General features: G+C 40.8%; 2 protein-coding genes across 2 annotated transcripts in view; both read right to left on the bottom strand.

Moving 5' to 3' along the window:
• Positions 1-1466: 1466 nt before the first annotated feature.
• On the bottom strand, positions 1467-4953 carry FAM110B (family with sequence similarity 110 member B). The gene has a single exon (XM_064706127.1). It carries the CDS (start codon positions 4943-4945, stop codon positions 3833-3835), a length of 1113 nt encoding a protein of 370 aa, XP_064562197.1. The 5' UTR covers positions 4946-4953; the 3' UTR covers positions 1467-3832.
• A 162-nt stretch (positions 4954-5115) lies between these two features.
• LOC135442937 (uncharacterized) overlaps positions 5116-19414 on the bottom strand; it is a 219744-nt gene continuing 205445 nt past the window's right edge. The window contains exon 5 of the mRNA XM_064703210.1: positions 5116-5251. Within this exon, the coding sequence (XP_064559280.1) occupies positions 5163-5251 (89 nt within the window). The 3' untranslated portion in view covers positions 5116-5162. The remainder of the gene's footprint in view (positions 5252-19414) is intronic.

Below are 19414 nucleotides of genomic sequence, written 5' to 3'. Positions count from 1 at the left end.
TCATTCAATGACTAGAATCAAGTGCGTATGGCCTCCACGGATGGATAAACTGCTGTAAAAAGAGATAAGTCAGCAATACTGATTGGCTCTGTTGTCCGAGCGTGCCTTTTGATTTTTGAATTACAGCCAAAAGCATCGTCATTCTGTGTTTCCCCTTCAAAAGCCCTCGGTCACTCAGATGGTGCATACACTCACAGCACAGAGCTCTCCTTTGCAGAAACAGTATTCATTAAAAAAAAGACAATTTCGGTACTTGTATTTGTTGAATGTAAATTTGTGGCACAGATGTTTTATCTCTCATCTTTCATGACATTGTTACTATATAATATGAAGTGATTGAAAGGCCAGTTTTACTTTGATGCCTACCTCTTTGACTCACATAAAAGGTTTACCTCTGTGCAAAGCTGTAGGTAGCTTTCAAAGGGTAATTGGTCACACCATTTTCCTCTTCCCTTCCCTCTCTGGCAAGTCAAAGTAACAGAACCACCATAAACCTCTGTGGTGATTTCTTTTGTCTGGGTGTGTATGTGTGTGTATGAGCTCACACCAATCACTGAAGACACACTGCATTTTTCTTCACTGCTGAGGCCAGTACTGTCAGTTCCAGCTTTCACAGGACAGGCTTGCATTTCCCTCCAGAGCTGCAACAAGAGCTGTTGCTCAGCTGTGAACACCTGCTGTGCACTTTGTACCTGGGTAAATGCCTGCTGGACACAGCAGGAACAGGACCAGAACAGGTTCCTGATGAAGCATTTCAGCAGGTTACAACTCTTTGTGAATTCAGCATTCAGCACTCAGGAATCTCCTAAGGCAGAATGCACTCTTGACATGACAGGATTACCTGTCTGCAGATAATATATAACATTGTATTGTATACAATGGTTATTCCCATTTGAATACAAAAACAATCAGACACTAATGATTTGGATTTTATGTGAATGTACAGGTAAAAACAAGACCATTGTCCTTGGGTGACTAATAATTAAATGATATCTGCATAAACGGTAATAAAGTGACAAATAAAGGCAATTGTGACCTGCTTGTTCAAAGCCTTGTGAACATTCTGCAATCCCATGATTTCTATTACTGCAACCTCACCAAGCTGCAAGTCCAGCTGACTGTGAAGGTCTAGGCCCTGTAAAATCTTTTCCCCGTGCACATTGTAGGAAGCAGGGACAGTGAAGGCAGATCAGCACCTGTGCTGTTCCAAAGGTGCTGCCTAAGATTTTGGGTGAGGAAACTCCCTCTTACAGATAGCTTACAACCCCTTTTGTGATTAAAAGGAAATGAATTTGATTTCTCAAGAGCTTATGGCTTCCCAACAAACCTTGGGAAACAAATTCAGAATACTAGCATATGCTCTAATCCATTTTCTAGATATAAAAGCTTCTTTATTACTGTTTTTGGCTGACAACACTTGAGATAGCATGTTTATCATCATTCTTAAAACACTTGAGAGAGAACAATGTGGGTGGATTTTTTATTTCGGTTTTAACTTCTTTATTTCATTGCTGTACAGCTGCATTACACTTGGCTTTAATCCCTCAAGCATTATTTTCCTTGGCAAAACAGTCACTGAACTGAGCAGAACTTACTATTGGAAAAATATGCTTGAAAAACCAGTGTGATGTCAATGCCAACTGAAACCCATGGAGCTTAAAATGTCACAAATGGGCCTGTAGCTGAAATACAGAGCTCCTCTTTTTTTTTTTTTTTTTTGTCTGAGCTAGGAATGTTGTAAGTCTTAGGTTGTGAAGTCAACTGTAAAAATCACAGAGTAGCCTCCTGAAGCTGAATGTGTGCTGAAACTGAATGTGTGCTTCCCTCCCTTCATAAACAATGATTTAGAGAACAATTATATTAAACTGGATGTAGGATAATTCCATAGGAAACAAATGACTGCATGGCTCCACTTCCAGTCTTGCCTGCATTAACTGTAGCTGTCTGTTATAACCTGGGCTACAGGCTTCTCAGAGAAAAGAGAGAACCCGACTTTGTAAAACATCTTTAATATTCAAATATATAAATAAGCACTACTGAAGAATAATTCAGAAGACTGCGGTGATTCATTACGAACAGATGCTATAAATGGGAACAGTAACATTGCTAGGTAAGGAAGAAGCAAGCTATTTTAGGAGTCTTGAAAATCTCTTCTAGTTCTTCAGACAGATCATGCTGCTATAGTTATTTTATAAAAAATTATATTCTGAAAAGCACTTTAGTAAAAGAAACCTTTTACTGGAACTATTATTTAACCAAGACCTTCTACAGCACTAAAACACACTGCAATTGAGTTCCTGATACAGTTTTAAGGATGGAAGGGGTGAAAATAAGAACAAAAAAACCCTACCATACCTGCACCAGGAGCTATTTATTAGCATAACACTCTTCCTTTTAAAGATTTTGTAACAACTGAAGTATATACAAAGTCTTACAGCATTTACACAATAAAAAAGTTTCCTATTAGCTGATGTAGTATAAGGTAGTGCTGCAATTTACTTCAAAGCATGAATACAATAATAATGAAGCAGACCACTGTACTTTCAACTCCTCCACTACCACACCACCACTGTCAGTTGAAATGACAGTTAATTAAACCACTGGGAAGACAGATTGTTGAAAGATTTGTAACAGGTTGATTTGCAGCACTAATCATCTTAAGGAGGAAAAAAAAAGAGAAAAGAAAAGCTACATACTGTCATGTTTCTACACTTTCCTAGAGCTGGAACAAACTTTCACAGCCTTAGATATAACATATGCAAGACAACATAATCACATTTTTTCAGATATAGTTCAGCTACTGAGTGTATTTACTTCTGAATAGGAGGCGTTATATTGGTATGGCTGTGTGTTTCCATTTTTGTTCATTAACTCTTCAAATAGATCTACAAAAAAAATTAAGACAGCATGGAGTTTGTAGTCATGATGTGTTTTGACTAATAAAGGCATTCAATATCAGCTATAGGATCTAATTATTCCTGTCAAAAGTTTAAGACCAGGAATCTTTGAGTAAAAATCAAACCCACAAAATCCTGTACCTGCGCCATTGTCATCTGTTGACTCCAACTTTCTTTAAGTTTTTCCAACTGGTATAATACAAAATCATTAAAATGCTTACACCAACCCAAATGCAAGTCTCACTTAGTTTATGAGAGGTCAAGCAGATTCACTAGACTACTTCTGCTGTAAAATAGAGGGAGCTTACCTAGGAAAAATAAACTTTTACTGAACAGTGTCTTACTACAAGTAGGGATATATAGTTTAACAATGATACATAATTTAAGAACATAGCATTCTTTGCCTTTTAGAAACAGCTTTCGTGTGCCAATAATGCACTTTCTACAAGAGATAATAAGGCTGCTTTGCCTATCGTTGTATGCCTAAACCTCATATTTCGGCCAATTCCACTTTTCTTCCCCCAAAAGGGATTCTGTTTCAACTTGGAAACGAGTAAAGTCAGTTGACAATATCTGTATTAAGACAAAAAGTGACATATATAAAATCCACGAGGAACCACATAAATACCAAAGAAGTCATATAACCTTTCCATGTAAACACTTTGATTATACTGAAGCCCTAATCAGATTCTTGTCTTAAACTTTTGGCAGATAATGTGTATGCTCAGCCAGGCTTTGTAGTTAGTTACTGTTCAAGTGGAAGCCAGGTCAGCTCACATGTTGACAGGCATGCAACTTGGAAACATTGCACAACAAGCAACACAAAGAGATTTGAGAAGGGTACAAGACTTCAAGTAGACTTCACAACCCTTCACAAACTGAATATTCACAGACAAAGACACAGTCCTTGCTTTTTTCTACGGTGGATTTCTCTCTCACACATGGGACACTTTCTGTGACTCTCTAGCTTGCTTGATGCTATACAACCACTTGATGATTCTGGCATTCCTTTCAATGGCAGAAATGCCGTATGGCACACGGTCATTGGCACTGTCATCATTTCTAAGGTCACTGTTGCTGTCCTGAGACTGTTCACAGTCTGAGCTAATCATGCTTGCACTGCGAAAGTTGAGGGATATAATATCAGAGTTAGCCCTTGCAAAGTTTTCCATCCCAAGGTTTTCAAGCTCTTCAGGATCCAGTCCGCAGTAGTTAAAGAATCGTTCAACGTCTGCGTCAACGCGAAAGTATCTGTCGCTTAAGTCTGATTTTGACCGCTGTAGGGAGGGTCTTCTACTAACTCCGCATCCAGACTCCACTGCCTCAATCTCTGGGGATTTCAGGGTGGAAATGGCGGCAATTTTGGGCTTTGGAGGCAGAGGTGGGGCTGAACTACTGCAGGGTATTGCTTTTAAGGGCTTTGCACTAGTTACTTTCCTAATGTCTGAAGAGCTGTGAGAGACATGCAAGAACGTCTCTGCTGACTGATCTAGGAGCCTTCTGCTGACATTGGAGCTGCTCTCCTGGGGGCTGCTCCGGCCCTGCGTGGGGTAAACCTTCAAGGATTCGGCGAACGAGTGTCGGTTCAGCTCTGTCGAATCGGCCCTGTGGGGTGGCCAATTTCGGGGACCGTGCTTATGCCCTGAGCCTGAGCTGGAGCCTTCAGAGCTGTTGATGATGTTCTTCAAAATCTCGAGTTTCAGATTTTCTCTCTGGACTCCACTCTCAGTCTTTGCATTGTTGCTGAAGACTTTCAAGGTGGGGCTCCCCAGCGCTCGCTTGGCCGCGGGACAGACTGGTGGCTTCGCCAGCACCGCCGGCTTCACAGGCTCCTGCTTGGCATTGATGACCTCCTGGCTCTTGACGTATTTCGCCTTGTCGGCTTCGAGCCTCTCCACTGCACTCAGTCTTTTTGGGTTAGGCTCCGCCTGCCTGCGAAAATAGTCGGGTCCTTTGTTCAGGATGCGGAGAGGAACGGCAGATGTGAAAGTCACGGCAGGGCTGACCGGCTTCACCATGCTACCTGTCGGTAATGTTTCTGTAGGCATGTTTGGTGGTCTTTCCCCCGCAGCCGTTTTGGATTCTTCTCTGGGATCTCCTAAATGCACGGTGCAGAAACATGTACATTAAGCACAATGAATAGCCGATGAATCCTGGGATCTGAGCGTTAGCAGCAGTGCCTCATCTCACAGCTCATTAAATAGCACTGCGTTTCTCTTTTAAAGGCAGCCTTTGTAGGGCAAGGGCACCCGACACAAGTCCGTATTAGTCCGCTCCGCTGGCTCCTTTCTTCTCGCTGAAAGATGTGGGAGTCTGGCCGTCCCCCCTGCGCTCCAGGAGCGAGCGGCAGCGATCTGAAAGGCAGAATAACCAACCACACGTTAGCGGGAGCGCCTGACATCAGAGCGATAGCAACAGCCGCCTCCCCGGCCCTCCTCTGCCGCTGCCTCTGCCTCCGCCCGGGAGTGGCCGTCGCCGCACGGGCAGCACACACGGAGCCCCTGCCCGCTCCTGCCCAGCACCCTCTGCACCTCACAAGATGTGATTCGTTTTATATTTACACTCTGAACTTGGATTTAACAAAATTATATTGGGGGAAAAAAAAAATTTCTAAAAAAATCAAGCCTCATCACAATACAGCCATACATTTCCAGAGGGAGAAAGGGAAGCAGAATGAGACAATTCAGAGACTTGAAGCCACTCATCTCCCAGTAAAAAAAGCACTTATTATTAATATATTTGGCTTAGTTAAGTAGATTTGTGAACATGTTTTATCTCTAACCCCCAAACATTTTTCTCCTTATAGGCAACATACTGTATAAATCTCAGCAATCAAGTGTATTTTCCTTGCTCATTAAATTGTCCAGAAAAAAACAATCTGGTCTAAAAAGCAGAGAGCAAACAGAAACATGAAGAGTTTTAAGTGCAGTGCACATCCTTCATTGCTAATCAAATACAGAATGAACAAATAAAACCAGGACATGTCACTAAATCCACCAGTTCCAGTTCCTAGTCTGTTTGAACATTGGTATCTATAGCACTGGTGCTCCAGCAATAAAAGAAGGCCTTCCAAGCTCTCATGATCACCTTACAGGCTTAACAGAACAACAAAAAGTGTCTTTAGTTTTTTATGTAAGATTTTGAGAACATGAAAAACCATTGTGACTGGGTTTGAAAAAGAAGAACTTGTCTTCAACATGTAGATAGATATAATAACTCAGGTTTTCTATCAAGCTGTAAGTACAAATAAAATTTCTCTTCATCTAAATTATTTAAGGCTTTATCACTGAGATTGTCACAACAGTCTAAAATCCAACACCATGGATGATATTACAAGTGCTGAAACAATTTTTCCTAAACGAGGCACTGAAGGGCACTTACCATGGAATCTACTTTTCAAGCAGTGATTTCGCTAATGGGTCTCATTTGTTTTATTACTGCCCCATTAATCTATGCTGCCCTCTTTAATATCCCATTTCTATTATCACTATGATCTTCAGGGAGAGAAAGAAAAGCAGCTGCTCCTTCTTCACTCTATCTTAAAGAACACAGAACAGCATCCTTCCCTGGGATAATTTGCTTTCATGTTGCTGTCATCCTATGTGTTCTCATCCATCAACACCCAACTTGAAATTCCAGCTCAAGTTACATTAACAGTAAAAACAAAACAACCTAAATCACTGATGACCAGAATCATGTGATATATATACATTAAATACTTTCTACATATTATCCAAGGTCAAAGCGAGCAAATAAAATATACAAATGCTATAATGAAATTATAGGAAAAAGCTAAGCTTTCTCCTGAAGGCTCACTGTCACAAGCATTCTTCAAATACAAACTAGCATATTTAGGTGGGTGATAAAACAGACAGAGATTCAGTGCAATTGAAAGGGTAGTGAAATGTTAATTAAGCTTCTCTTTCAATGCTGTTTTATAAATCCTAGTGCTAACTCCTCAGCAGTTTGACTTCCTGAATTTAAACTAAATCTTCCTGAAAGAGAAAAAGCTTTCCTTATTTGAATCAACATACGTATTGATACTGTTTTGAAATTAAGTATGAAACTTCCAAATGCGCAGAAGGCAATTCCAACTTGCATCTGCACACACATTTCTCTTCCGTACACACAAAGCAAATCTTTCCACATTGCCAGCTCAGAGCTGGATGGCTAAGTGCCTGTAGAAATACCCCATTCATGTGTATATTTAATACTTGTGCGCAGAAATCAAATCTGTGCGAGAGCAGGGGCTTTGTCAAGAGGAAGAAAACCCCACAAACAACCGAGCTCTTTGTACTTAACACTGTTCACACAACTGAGTTAATACTACTTGAGTAAGCAAGAGAACTCTCCTGCCAGACCACTGTCATTAAACGTGACCATGTCCTGCCCCTGAGGACAGCTGCCAACTCCATTCTCCTCCTGGTGAGTGGCTCTGCACAACACTACAGATCAGAGCTATGGGAGCCCAGGAATCTCAGAGGCTGCTTTTGGAAGTCTTTTCCCAGCATTTAACAACTTCCTCACTTTGGATAGCCTTCATCAATCCACACTGGCTTCAGCACCACACTTAAAAGGAAACAAAAAGAAGAAAACTAAATCCCACCATGCACACATGTTCATTCGAGAGAACAAGTGTGCTTGCCTGCAAGCACGTATGGAGCCAGGTGTCCCGGAGTCAATGGGAATATGCTACAACTGGCAGCGCGCTTCAGGCATGTCTAGAAAGAAAAGCAAGGACCTGGTGAGGAGCCAGGACAGAAATGTCCACCTGAGCCAGCACAGGGAGCCTGGGGGGTAGCAGCCAAGTGGTGACGTGGCCAGCCATGGAGGCTTTGTACCCGTGGGGCTGCTGCTATGAATTAAGGAACATACAGGTATGAAAAGAGATCAACTTTTTGTGCATTGTTTAAATTGCTCCATTTCACTGAAGTGCTGTATTTGAATATCACCAGAAAGCTTATTCAGGATTCTCATCTCAAAAAGAGAAAAATTACTAACCAGATACAGTTAAAAAAGAAAGTGTGATGAAAGAGAAGTGGATGAATGTAAAATCTAATGAAACTTCTGCCTGTGCTGGTGCTTGCTGCAGGCTGGTCCTACTGCTAATTGGGAAAACAAGTTCAATTTTTACCAGCTTCTCTTCTGTCCATGGGCACCTGAAACACCACAGCAACACTACAGAACCTTGCTACTTATGATTTTATTGCTAATGATAAGAGGCTGAGAGCAGCAGTACAGTGCTGTCTTGGGAAGACTGAGATTCCAGTTGTGAAGATCATCATTGCAGCAACCAGGGCATAGAAATGGCTTTTTTCTGGCTTAAATCCAAGAAATGTCCCTTTCTCTCTGTTTACATCCAGAGATCTGCTGTACAGGTGTAATCTTTCTATGGACTCAACTGTTTTCAGGATTTACTCTGGATTTCCATTACTGCTCTTCCTTACAAAACTACTAGACTTAAGAAATTATTTCAAGGAAAACAAAGACAAAAACCTTACAGTTGCATTCAAACATAGTTCTATTTAATACCATGTATACATTAATAAAACCTGTCTGAAAGGTCTTACTGAGCTCCTCTAATATCCCACAACTATTGCACACTTGCTGAGCAGAATACAAAATGCACAAAGTTTTGGGTTTTTAAAGCTGCATTTTCGGCCAGACACTTCCAGGATTCCTTTGTGGCAGAGGCAGAGATTCAAAGCACTTAATTCATTCTAGGCATCACAATTTAATCACTCCTGAGTCCATAATATGCTTGTCAGATATTCATATTTAAATAACCAATGCACTATCTGCATGATGTAGGGGAACACAACACAGCCTAGAGCAGTAATAGCTATACAAGTAACATTAACTACAAATAAATCTCCTATAAAATATTCTTTCCTTACTTTAAAACTGAGGCAGTAGGAAGAGATAAACTATGCATAAAATTTGGAATCCTAGGTCCATATATTTTAAATATGCAGTTTCTTGAAATGTATGGGAAATTTATGAGCAGACTCCATTGTGGCAACTAGCACTATTATGAATACAACAGTATTGTACAATAATAGAGTTCATTTTTTCCTCTCATACCTAAAACTGCATTCTAAACACAGACTGAATGGTGTCAACTGACAGTAAGTGACACACTTCCCTCCTCCGCTCTGTGGTGTCCTGTAGCTCCTACGCATTTGGCCACATTTCACCCAGGCTTTGTCTAAAAGCATCCACAGGAAGGCATTACATATTTTAGCAGCATTCAAGTTACAGAAAAAGCAGCAAAAAAGCCATGTGAAAACGTGGTCCAAATGAAATGAGTGAAATTCCTGTCCTTGACTTTGCTGAGGACATTGCTTCACCTGACAAAGTTACAATGAAGCTCACTCTCCTAATTCATCCCTCTGGGACAGCAGATGAAGGGATTGCACAGAAGGGAGGATGATGTATAGTGGATAAATATAATGAAGGCTGACAGCCTTTACTCTGCCTTTCTTTATATTTAAAGGCCTGTGTCAATTTTATTTTCCAGGTGATAAAATATAACTACCACTACCTCAAGATGCACCATAACAAGACATAAATTCCAGTACAAGTAATCAAGAAGTGGCTGCAATAGGACTCAGAGAGATCACAAAACAAAACCTACACAGAAATGCAGGACACAGATGGAAAATGCCAGGTTCCCCTAACATCTGGGTGCCCTTCGGAGCTGCAGGCCCCTTTATGAAGATACTGTTTATTTAACAGTCACTGCAAAGCCTACAAAGGAGAGCTTCACTGAGAATCACTGGCTACACAGGTCTGTGTGCTAAGTTATACTAATATGTATGCCTAAAACTGATACAAGTTATTCTGTGGATAATTGTCATTGTAGACCTCACATATGTATGTTACTAAGTTTAAAAAAACAGGCAAAGCCTAAGTAAACTTGGCTGAAATTGATAAAAGGTCATCCATATCCAGAATGGCAGCAGTATTTCATTTTTAAGCCAATTTAAGATAAAGATGTGTATGCTGTGTAGTCTTGGTCCTATATAATATTAACTGTCAAGATAAAGCATGAGGAGATGAAATAGTGTTTCAGATCTACCATCACTCAAAATACAAATGAAAGTGCCTGTTTTCAACTCTGTTCCTCCCTAAAACGTGGTACAGAGAACAGTAAGAGCAACAGGCATCTGTTCAAGTATACATTTAAACCTTCAAAAGGTCATGAATAATGTGAACTACAGTGACCTGAAACTAAAGGTGGCAGAATTATACAGGCAAGAGAAATTTCCACCAAGTGGGAAGGTAGTAACTTTGGCAAAGGCAGTCACTTTTCACTGCTGATGTGTTACTTCCAACCAAAAAACAAACTAAACTACAACTAACATTGTTTGCAATAGCTTGCATAGCTGAGCATAATACAGACTGATACATTTATGCTAATTCTGCTTTGCTCTGACATCAAAGGCTTTTAAGACAAAACTCTCCATAAATACCACAGTGTCACCACTGAGCACTCTTTCTATCTCAATGTGCAGTGAAAATGATGAGGTTTAAAGCAGGACATTGCCATAACCAGAAATGCTAACACTGTTAAGTTGAAATAGCTGCTGGGAAATCCATGGAGGTATGAACATCTGGAAAACAGGAAAGTAGCCTAGCAGCTATACTTACATACTAACCCTGTAATGTATGCCTAGATCTCACTGGGAGCTGGATAGAGATGCTTCTTTGAAAGAAAAAACTTTAGGAAGTATTTTGCTTCTTCTTAGTTCTGAAATCCATCACTGTTAACATCTCCTACCCAGTAGCAGTAATCCACTCCCAGGGATGCTTCTGGGTTAAATACTTCCCCATAGATACCTCACAATGATGAAAACTCTGATTTCTTTCAAGAGGCTGCATAAATGCAGAAGAAAGCCCAGAAATGAAATTCCCCTTTTTCCAATGAGACAGTACAAACCAAAATAAAATGTCTTATTATTTAGCGCAATATTACAGGCTGTGTTTGTAAAAGCTGTGTTTGTAAATCAGTTTTGTTTTCTTTGGACCCCTGTGTTGCTTAGACAGCATTGTGTTCTTTGCAATAATTTCAGTTGCTCATTTAAACAAAACAAACAAACAAACAAAAAAAAAAGCAACAACAACAAAAAAAAACCCAACAAAAAAACCCAAACCAAAACAGAGAAGGGCCTAAAAAATTATAATAATATATATAATAAAAATATAATAAGCCCTATGTGAATATTTCTATTTCAGTGTGCATTTTATGAGAATAATGCTCTAAATACTTCACAAAGTTTTAGGAAAAACCCTTGCTACTTGTTTATCAGCCAGTGGCAATGGTCTCAAATCTAAACTGCTTTTATACTTTTAATTCTACATCTCTCCATAACCATCATGTTTTAAATTTACAGCCTCCTCCTTACAAGGCCACAACTCCCAGTTTATCCCGTGGGCTCCTGAGCCTCCACAGTTTTCCTAGGATCTTTTATGCACTTTTAGAGATCAACACAATCCCCTTCTTCAATACAGGATACTTGGCTCTGGTGTTCAGCTACATTTCAGAGGTTCATCAAACCCTGATAGAGGTCCCTGCTGTACCAAGTCCCACCTGCTTGGTCCCTCTTCTCTGGAAAAAGGGAGGCTTTCAATTCTCTGCTACTTCTGCAAGATGCAGTAACTGCTGCTATCTGCACTACTCTCCCCTTTTCTTCTACTGATAGGAAAAGCTAGCATCTCATCTTGCTACTGGAAGATGTCCTTCATGGCCATGTTTGGATTTGGCATCCTGGTAAACCAACCTTTTTTCCTGGTAGTAGTGCTTCTAATATGGGGGGGGGGGGAAGTTAACTGGGGGTTCACTGCTGCAAAGCAGGGGAAAACAGGGAGACAGAACAAAAAAATGATTTCAATTATGAAGATCAGCAAAAATGTTTTAAATGGAAAACTTTTCATTTTACTTCCCATGTCAAGTCCATGGTAATTCTTAACAAGTCCACTTGCAGAGTGAGACATATTTTAAGCCACCAAAATCTTATGGCAATAAGTTCCATAGAAATTATATGCACTTGAAAAGAAGGAAATAAAAATCTATCTGCAAAAATGTGGAGATACATCCACAAAACACCCTCCTTCTAGTTTTACTACAGACACATCACCTCACTAGCAAGATTCTCAGGCTCCATCAACCACGTGGTCCCCCCAATAACACTGCTAAGTCTGGTCCTCAACAGCAGAAGCACAAGTCTCATCAGTAATCAAGGCAGCTGGGAAACAGCTCAGTAACTTCTGCAGCATCCCTCACCAAAAAAATTATAAACTCACCTACAGAACATACATCTTCATAGCAGTATTTTCAAAATGCCAATTCTGAACCATTTGTCACACTGTGATAAATTAAACATAGTCCTAAATCCTTTAAATGTTTGAAAACCTGTATGAATGTTAAAGTACTCTACTGCAGCATAGCAGTGCAGCTATGGGATTAGACTAAGGGATGTGACCTTTATTACACAATGGAGTATGCCCTAAAACATAAACCACTTTGGCATCAAAGAACTTTTTATCATGGAAATACTAAAAAATCAAACCAGATTTAAATGGATAAATGCAAGTACAGATTTTAAAAACGAATGTTTATATTAAATGTGCAGTGTGTCTACCAACACAGCCATGTAGTCAAAGACTTAAGGACCCATGACCAGAAGACTTCTGTAGGTTCATCTCCTTTCTGGCTACTGCTGCATGGCAACATCAAGCTGAGCCTTGAAAACTCATCAGCACTGAAACACACACACCTAAATGGCATTTTCTGTGGGGAAACAGAGTCTCTGCTAAGTGACAGCAGTACTCATAAAATCTTGGGTAACTGATATTTGAGCTTGGATCTCACCACAAAGCACATGTTCCTCTGCCAGTACTCAACTAATACATTGATAATCACTTCTGAGCTCTTCTGCCTGCCTACAAGGCCTCAGCTATGTCCTGAACATCAAACCAAGTCAAATCCTGGACGCTTTGCTCATCTCCCATATGACTTCTATGGCTGCCCATCTCCCCTGTGGAGGGGAACTGAGAAAAATCTGAAATGATCACGAGCATGTACGATAGAAGGTATGTTCAGGGAAAGAGGGAAAGAGGCCTCATGGGCATGCCCCAAGCACCCATGCCACCTAGCTTAAGTGAAGTTCTTATTTCTACCAAAAAACCATGCAAGCAACTAAGCCTAATGATAATTCCCAAACTGTAGAAAAACCAGGGATCTCCTCTCCTTGGTCAGTCACATTGTCTCATCCAGCAGGTACCTGCCTCAAAACAGAGTCAGAGCTGGGGAGGATGACAAAGAAAACACTTCCTCCTCCACCAGATTTGGACTCCAGACTGGAAGCAGCCTTCCAGGGCAGATACTCAAAGTACCAGGCTACACCTTGTATTATACAAATGTCTCAAATGTGGCTGTCAAGGGTGCCAGGCCCTTTCCAGTGGTGCCAGCGACAGGATAAGGTGCAATGGCCAGAAACAAAAACAGAGGAAGTTTCACAGAGGAAGGACTTCCTTACATTGAGGGTGGCAGAGCATTGAACAAACTGCCCAGGGAGGTTGTGGAGTCTCCCTCCCTGGGGATATTCAAAATACACCTGGACACCTTCCTGTGTCACCTGCTCTAGGTAACCCTGACTTGGCAGGTAGGCTGGATGAGGTGATCTCCAGAGGTGCCTTCCAACCCTAACAACTTTGTGATTCAGTATGGAGAGACAGATCCTTTTCCAGCACTTTCTTTCAAAAGCTTCCACTTTAAAACAAACAAACAAAAAAGTACTAGCAAGGTTTCTTTAAATAAAGAAAAGAGCAAAAAAAGACCACATATGGTACTTGACAAGAAAATTGGTTTACTAACCCTGCTCCAGTGCAATTAAATGATTTCTAGCAAGTAGGACATTTCAGCTGAAAAGGAAGACCAACTCGGTTCTTCCTCAAGAGGACAGAAACTTGCCCCAGTTTGGGGATTTCATCCAATCTCTCATTTCTCAAAAGAGTTCAGCAATCTCCAATTTTATGTACATAAACACTGCTGCCAGCTTGTTCATGTGGGAATGGCAAAAATTTACCCAACTGTCATAAAAGGCCCGAGGTCCTGAAATGTCAAGCTGCCATGTTTATATTCTTGGTTATTGATGAAAGTTCTCTAAAACTGTTTACAATGAGAAATACATTAAAGAAGCATAGCATCATAGGTATGAACAGATTTTATGTGAGAAATAAGCATAAACCCACAATGAAAACAGCTTCAGTCGGACATTCCCTTGCAGTTACTCATCCTGCAAAACTCCAGAAATGTTCAAATACATGAAAACCGAAAGTAAACAAATACAGCCCAGAAAAGAAAAAAAAATCCAACAATTTATGCTGTGAAAAAACCAGAAACCATAAAGAGCTATTATAAATAGAAAAAGACCCCATACTTAAAAATTTCTTTTCTTTAGAGATGTATGTAGTAAAAGAATAATTTGAAAATGCCTATTTTCAAAGTTTCAAAACAAAGCTTAATAGCACCTTCCTGAAGTTTCTTACATGTTGTGAAAATATATTTGAAAGAAATAGTGCCTAAGCATACAGAATATTTCTTAGAATATTTGTCAAGATTTTAAAAGCAAGAACCCAGAAAGCCACCTAATTATTTATATTTAAATATTTTCTTACTTTAACAGCTTGTTACCTTGAAAATTCTTTTTAATAAATTCTATACATGAACACAAGCATTTAATCTTTAGAAATAAATATTAAAATAAAGCTAATTAACGTCGGCTACTGATATTAAAAACTTACAAGGCCACCTTTAAGAGGCAATACAGTAGGCACAATTAAAAATGAGCATAGTAAAACCAGTACCATCAGAAAAATGATAATGTTCAGCCAGGGGGATACAATAGAGCGGCCTAATTCTGACAACTGCAGACTTTGAGCTGCTCTTCTGATTAGCTGTGGGGTCTTGTTTGTCAAAACTCTTTGCTTTAAACAGCCTTTTCTGCAACATGAGATATTACTGCAGTAAGGTCAGAATGGCTATTTAAAAATAATGTCTACAAATGAATTGCCCTGAGTTAACCATTTCTAAGCACTGCATTTCTAAGCTCTACACAGATGAAATATTGCACTTTTTTTTCTTAAACAAACACATTATGAAAGTTTTGACTACATAAAAACAAATCGAGCCTTTTTAAAATTACATTTGGAAAAAAAAACCAGCCAAAACAAACTATACATGATTTACAGCAGTGTTCTGGGGCACTGCAACCTTCAGAGCAACTCCATGAATCATTTCTTTCATTTTTGAATGGCAAAATTATTAGATAAGAGGACATTTAATCTAGATAAGAGGACATTTTCCCATACCACAGGATAGTTCACTCCCCTTTTCTCCAACCACATGCCTAAAGTTACACGTTGTTAGAAGTCAAGAAAGAAAACTGAAGGCATGCATAGCATTATGTCTTGAGGATGTATCTGTATATTACAGAGTTCTTCAAGCAGATTGTTGAGCACACCAGTTTTGGCACTGGAACACAAGGCAATTTAGGTCTTCATTGTTATGATGATGTTGTAATTAATGATTACAGCTGTATAACTCAACACAAGTGCCACACTTGTGCATGGTTATACACTTGTGTGTTTAACTCCTCAGTCTATATACCACCATTGACTACAGCTGTTGAGGTGTTCGCTGTTAGAATACACTGAGTATATTTTCTTCTTGGTTGCTTTGTGGGAAATACATGCCACAGAGTCCACATGTTAAGCTACAGATCTTCACAAACTCTTCACACCCTATTTAACTGGAGATGAACATCCGGCTCCAGTAAGGCCAATAAGGCTTTTGACCCTGTCTCTCACAACAACTTGTCAATGACCATCCAAACTTTTGTATAATATGCAAATTTGACACTCAAAATGAGGCCTTTGTATTACTGTTCAATTAATGACCCATCACTAAAACAATGTTCTTGAAAAGCCTCATTTTAGAAATCAGAATCTCCAGATTCTTTTGAATGGTTTTTGCCTAACTGAGGGGTTAGGTGAAGTTATGATGATGATGATGCTGGAAATTCTTCCCGACTACCAATTTTAAGAAATCATAAAATCCTCATCATCTTAAAGAAAACAAAATCTCTATCGAGTCATAACCACTGCATTTAATTAAATGGAGAGAGGAAGGCAGTGTAGGGACTCCAAGAAAACATACAAACTAAAGAAACCCAAAACCTGGAATTGTGAGTGTGGGGACAGACATAAGAAAAGTGAGAAATGACAAGACGCAGAGAAGTAAAGAGAACTGCTATTAACCAGGCAAAGAGAGGGGAAGGTGTTGGGAATAGAGGAGGAAGCACTGAAGAGTGAGTTGGAAAGCAGGAGTAGATTACAAGCACAGAGAAGGATTACATGAAAAAGGAAGAGACAGCTCAAGTTCTCCTCCTCATCTCCTCTCTCGCAGCTCCTCCATCCTGCAGAAGGAACAGAGCTGGCATAAGGGCATTGTGGAGAAAGGAGAAGCTCTCAGAGAAGCTCCTCCTGAAGCAAAGCTCCTGCTAACCCAGACCATTTGGTTTGCAGGAGAGAGATACACCTTCTCTGTCCTGCAGCCCCTGGGCCTGGAGCACACTGTCTGCAGAGCTCAGAAGGCTGGGGGCAAAGGAGCTGGCACTGGGTGGTTGGCAGGGACATATCACAGAGGGACACCAGGCTCAGAGCACCATGCACTTTCAGGATGAAAATGCATAGTGGAGTAAATCCAGCAAGCAGAAATACTGACCAGTCAATTGAATGAGTGCTGAGGTTGGCCGCAGACTCCTCAGTAAATCCAGTTGTTCTTTTTGGCAATGCTTCAGACCCCTTTCACATGCTGATGGCATGACCAGATACACAACAGGTTTGTCCCTGGGATGCCTGAACCAGGGATACTCTCCATCCTGTCCTCACAGGTGTCACAGACTATTGATTAGAAAGTCTGCTTAAACCACTCCTCCATTCCTGCCCTCCCTGAGAGTATCAGACTACCCTTGTACTGCTACATATCCATTCTCCTCTAAGGTGTGTGATGCACAGCCACGCTTATAGATCTCCCCTCTTCTGTAAACAAAAGTAAATCTCCAAACTGGAGGTTAATACAGGATTGATATTAGCCACCCAAAGTAACATAAGAAATTCATCCCACACCCAGAAAGTGGATAGAGGTATGCCAGTCTTGTATCTACTGCTTTATCTTTATTAAGAGATGAGTATCAGCAAAGTTTTCTAGTAGTTGAATGAAACTACTTTACCCTGCATGACAGAGTTAAGATGCCTAAACCAGACAAATAATGGGAAACCAAGGTGCCAGATCTCAAATGAGGACCCATGGTGTCTCTTTTTCCATCTGCCCATGCCTGCTTCATAAAGGTAACCTCTCCTGCCCAGCTGCTCTGCCAGCACACCACCCCACCACTACTGGGGAGCTGAGTCCCTCCAATGAAGGTGTCCCTCAGCCCCAGTTCCAGCTCATCACTGATCTGGACTGGTTTCAAGGCATTCTTTAAAAGTTAATGTAAAGGGAGGGCTGGTTGTGTCACCCCAGCCAGGACTGAATGCTGCCTTCATCATAAATCACAAATCCAATTTTTTCTGTTGACAAAATGAGCAATATATTTCCAACAAAACCACAGACGCACTGGAGCATCTGTATGAACACAAAACATTGAATCCCATTTCTAAGATGGCAGAAATAAATCCCATGCAGCATGACATGCAGGAGGTAAAAATATGAAATGTGACTGTAAAATTAGTGTAGGTTAACTTGTGATCACAAAAATTAACACAGGTCTTTGAATGTTCCTGGTGTCAGTCACAGCTAAAATGGTTTTGCTGCCCTAATTTCATACTATGTATCTGGAATTTCAAGTTCCCAATTCTTCAGTTGATAGAAATGGCTTCTGAGATGATTTTCACATTTTGGGAACAGATTTTTACCCTTAAATTAGCCATGTGTACTCTCAGACTTAACATTTTGTCTTGAAATAAAACAGCAGTGATAATTGTTAATTTAAGACCCCACACAATGCAAATTTATGTTCTGGAGCCAAATATGCTGATTGGAAACAGATGAACATGAAATGCCTTTTACTGAGCAGAATTAAAACTAAGTATTTGTGAAGTGTGTTGCTAATTTGACACATGACACATCAGACATTGATTACTGATTTTTTTCTTTGCTACAATGAAATACTTTATTAATCTTTCAAGAATTTTACAACCATTGTTACGAAGTGCCACATGTTCACCTCCTGTCCCCTCCTGTCCTCATGGGTTTCAGCTGGTTTACTTGTACTCACCAAGGATGAAGTTACTCTTTCCATTATTCCTGACTCTGGATTCATGACACCTTTTGTTTTGGAGCTTTAGTGACAAAAATAAAGATTTTAAGCTTTAATGCTCATCTTCTGCTCTGACCTTAAGGTCAAGCTCAGTGTTGTGCATGGACTTGTGCCTGAGGACTGGAAAAAACCACCCCAGCTTTCAAAATGGGCTGGAAAGAGGATACAGGGAACTATCAGCCAGTCAGCCGCCCCCTTCCTCCCTGGAAAGGTGATGGAGTGGCTCATTCTGGAGGCCATCTCTATCCATATGGATGACAAGAAGGTGCTCAGGAGTACCAGTTTATTACCTCACTAGTATCAGTTTAATATCTCACTAAAAGCAAATCATGCTTGACCAACTTGATTGCTTTTTGTGATGAAACAACTACCTGGATGCATGGGGGGAGAGCAGTGGATATTGCCTACCTTGACTTCAGTGAGGCTTTAGACCCTGTCTCTCACAACATCCTCACAGGCAAACTCAGGAAGTGTGGGCTGGATGCCTGGACAGTGAGGTGGATAGAGAAGAGGCTAAACAGCAGATCCCAAGGGTCACAAGTGGCACAGGGTCTAGTCAGAGGCCTGTCACCAGTGGTGTCCCCCAGAGTTCTACACTGGGCCCAGTACTGCTTAACTTGCTCATCAGTGCTTGGGATGAAGGGGCAGATGCCTCCTCAGCAAGTTCACGGATGACACCAAGCTGGGAGCAGTGGTTGATTCTATAGAGAGATGTGTGGCACTTCAGAGGGACCTCAACAGTCTGGAGAGGTGGGCAGAGAAGAATCTTTTGAAGTTTAACAAGGGCAAATGCAGGGAGGGTCCTACACCTGGGGAAGAACAACTGCATGCACCAGCACAGGCTGGGGGGCTGACCTGCTGGAAATGAGCTCTGCAGAGAAGGACCTGGGGGGCCTGGTGGGCAACATCTGTCCATGAGCCAGCAGTGTTCTGGTGGCCAAGAGGCCAAAGGTGTCCTGGGCTGCATTAGGAAGGATGTTGCCAGCAGGTTGAGGGAGATGATCCTGCCCCTCTCCTCAGCCCTGGTGAGGCCACATCTGGAGTGCTGTGTCAGTTCTGAGCTCCTCAGCACAAGAGAGACATGGAGCTCCAGGAGCAGCTCCAGCAAAGGGCAATAAAGATGATTAAGGA

This window comes from Zonotrichia leucophrys, chromosome 2 (genome assembly GCF_028769735.1).
Source record: "Zonotrichia leucophrys gambelii isolate GWCS_2022_RI chromosome 2, RI_Zleu_2.0, whole genome shotgun sequence".
Lineage (NCBI taxonomy): Eukaryota > Metazoa > Chordata > Aves > Passeriformes > Passerellidae > Zonotrichia > Zonotrichia leucophrys.
Note: the sequence above shows the minus strand (reverse complement) of the source record. Positions and strands in the feature narration are given on the sequence as shown.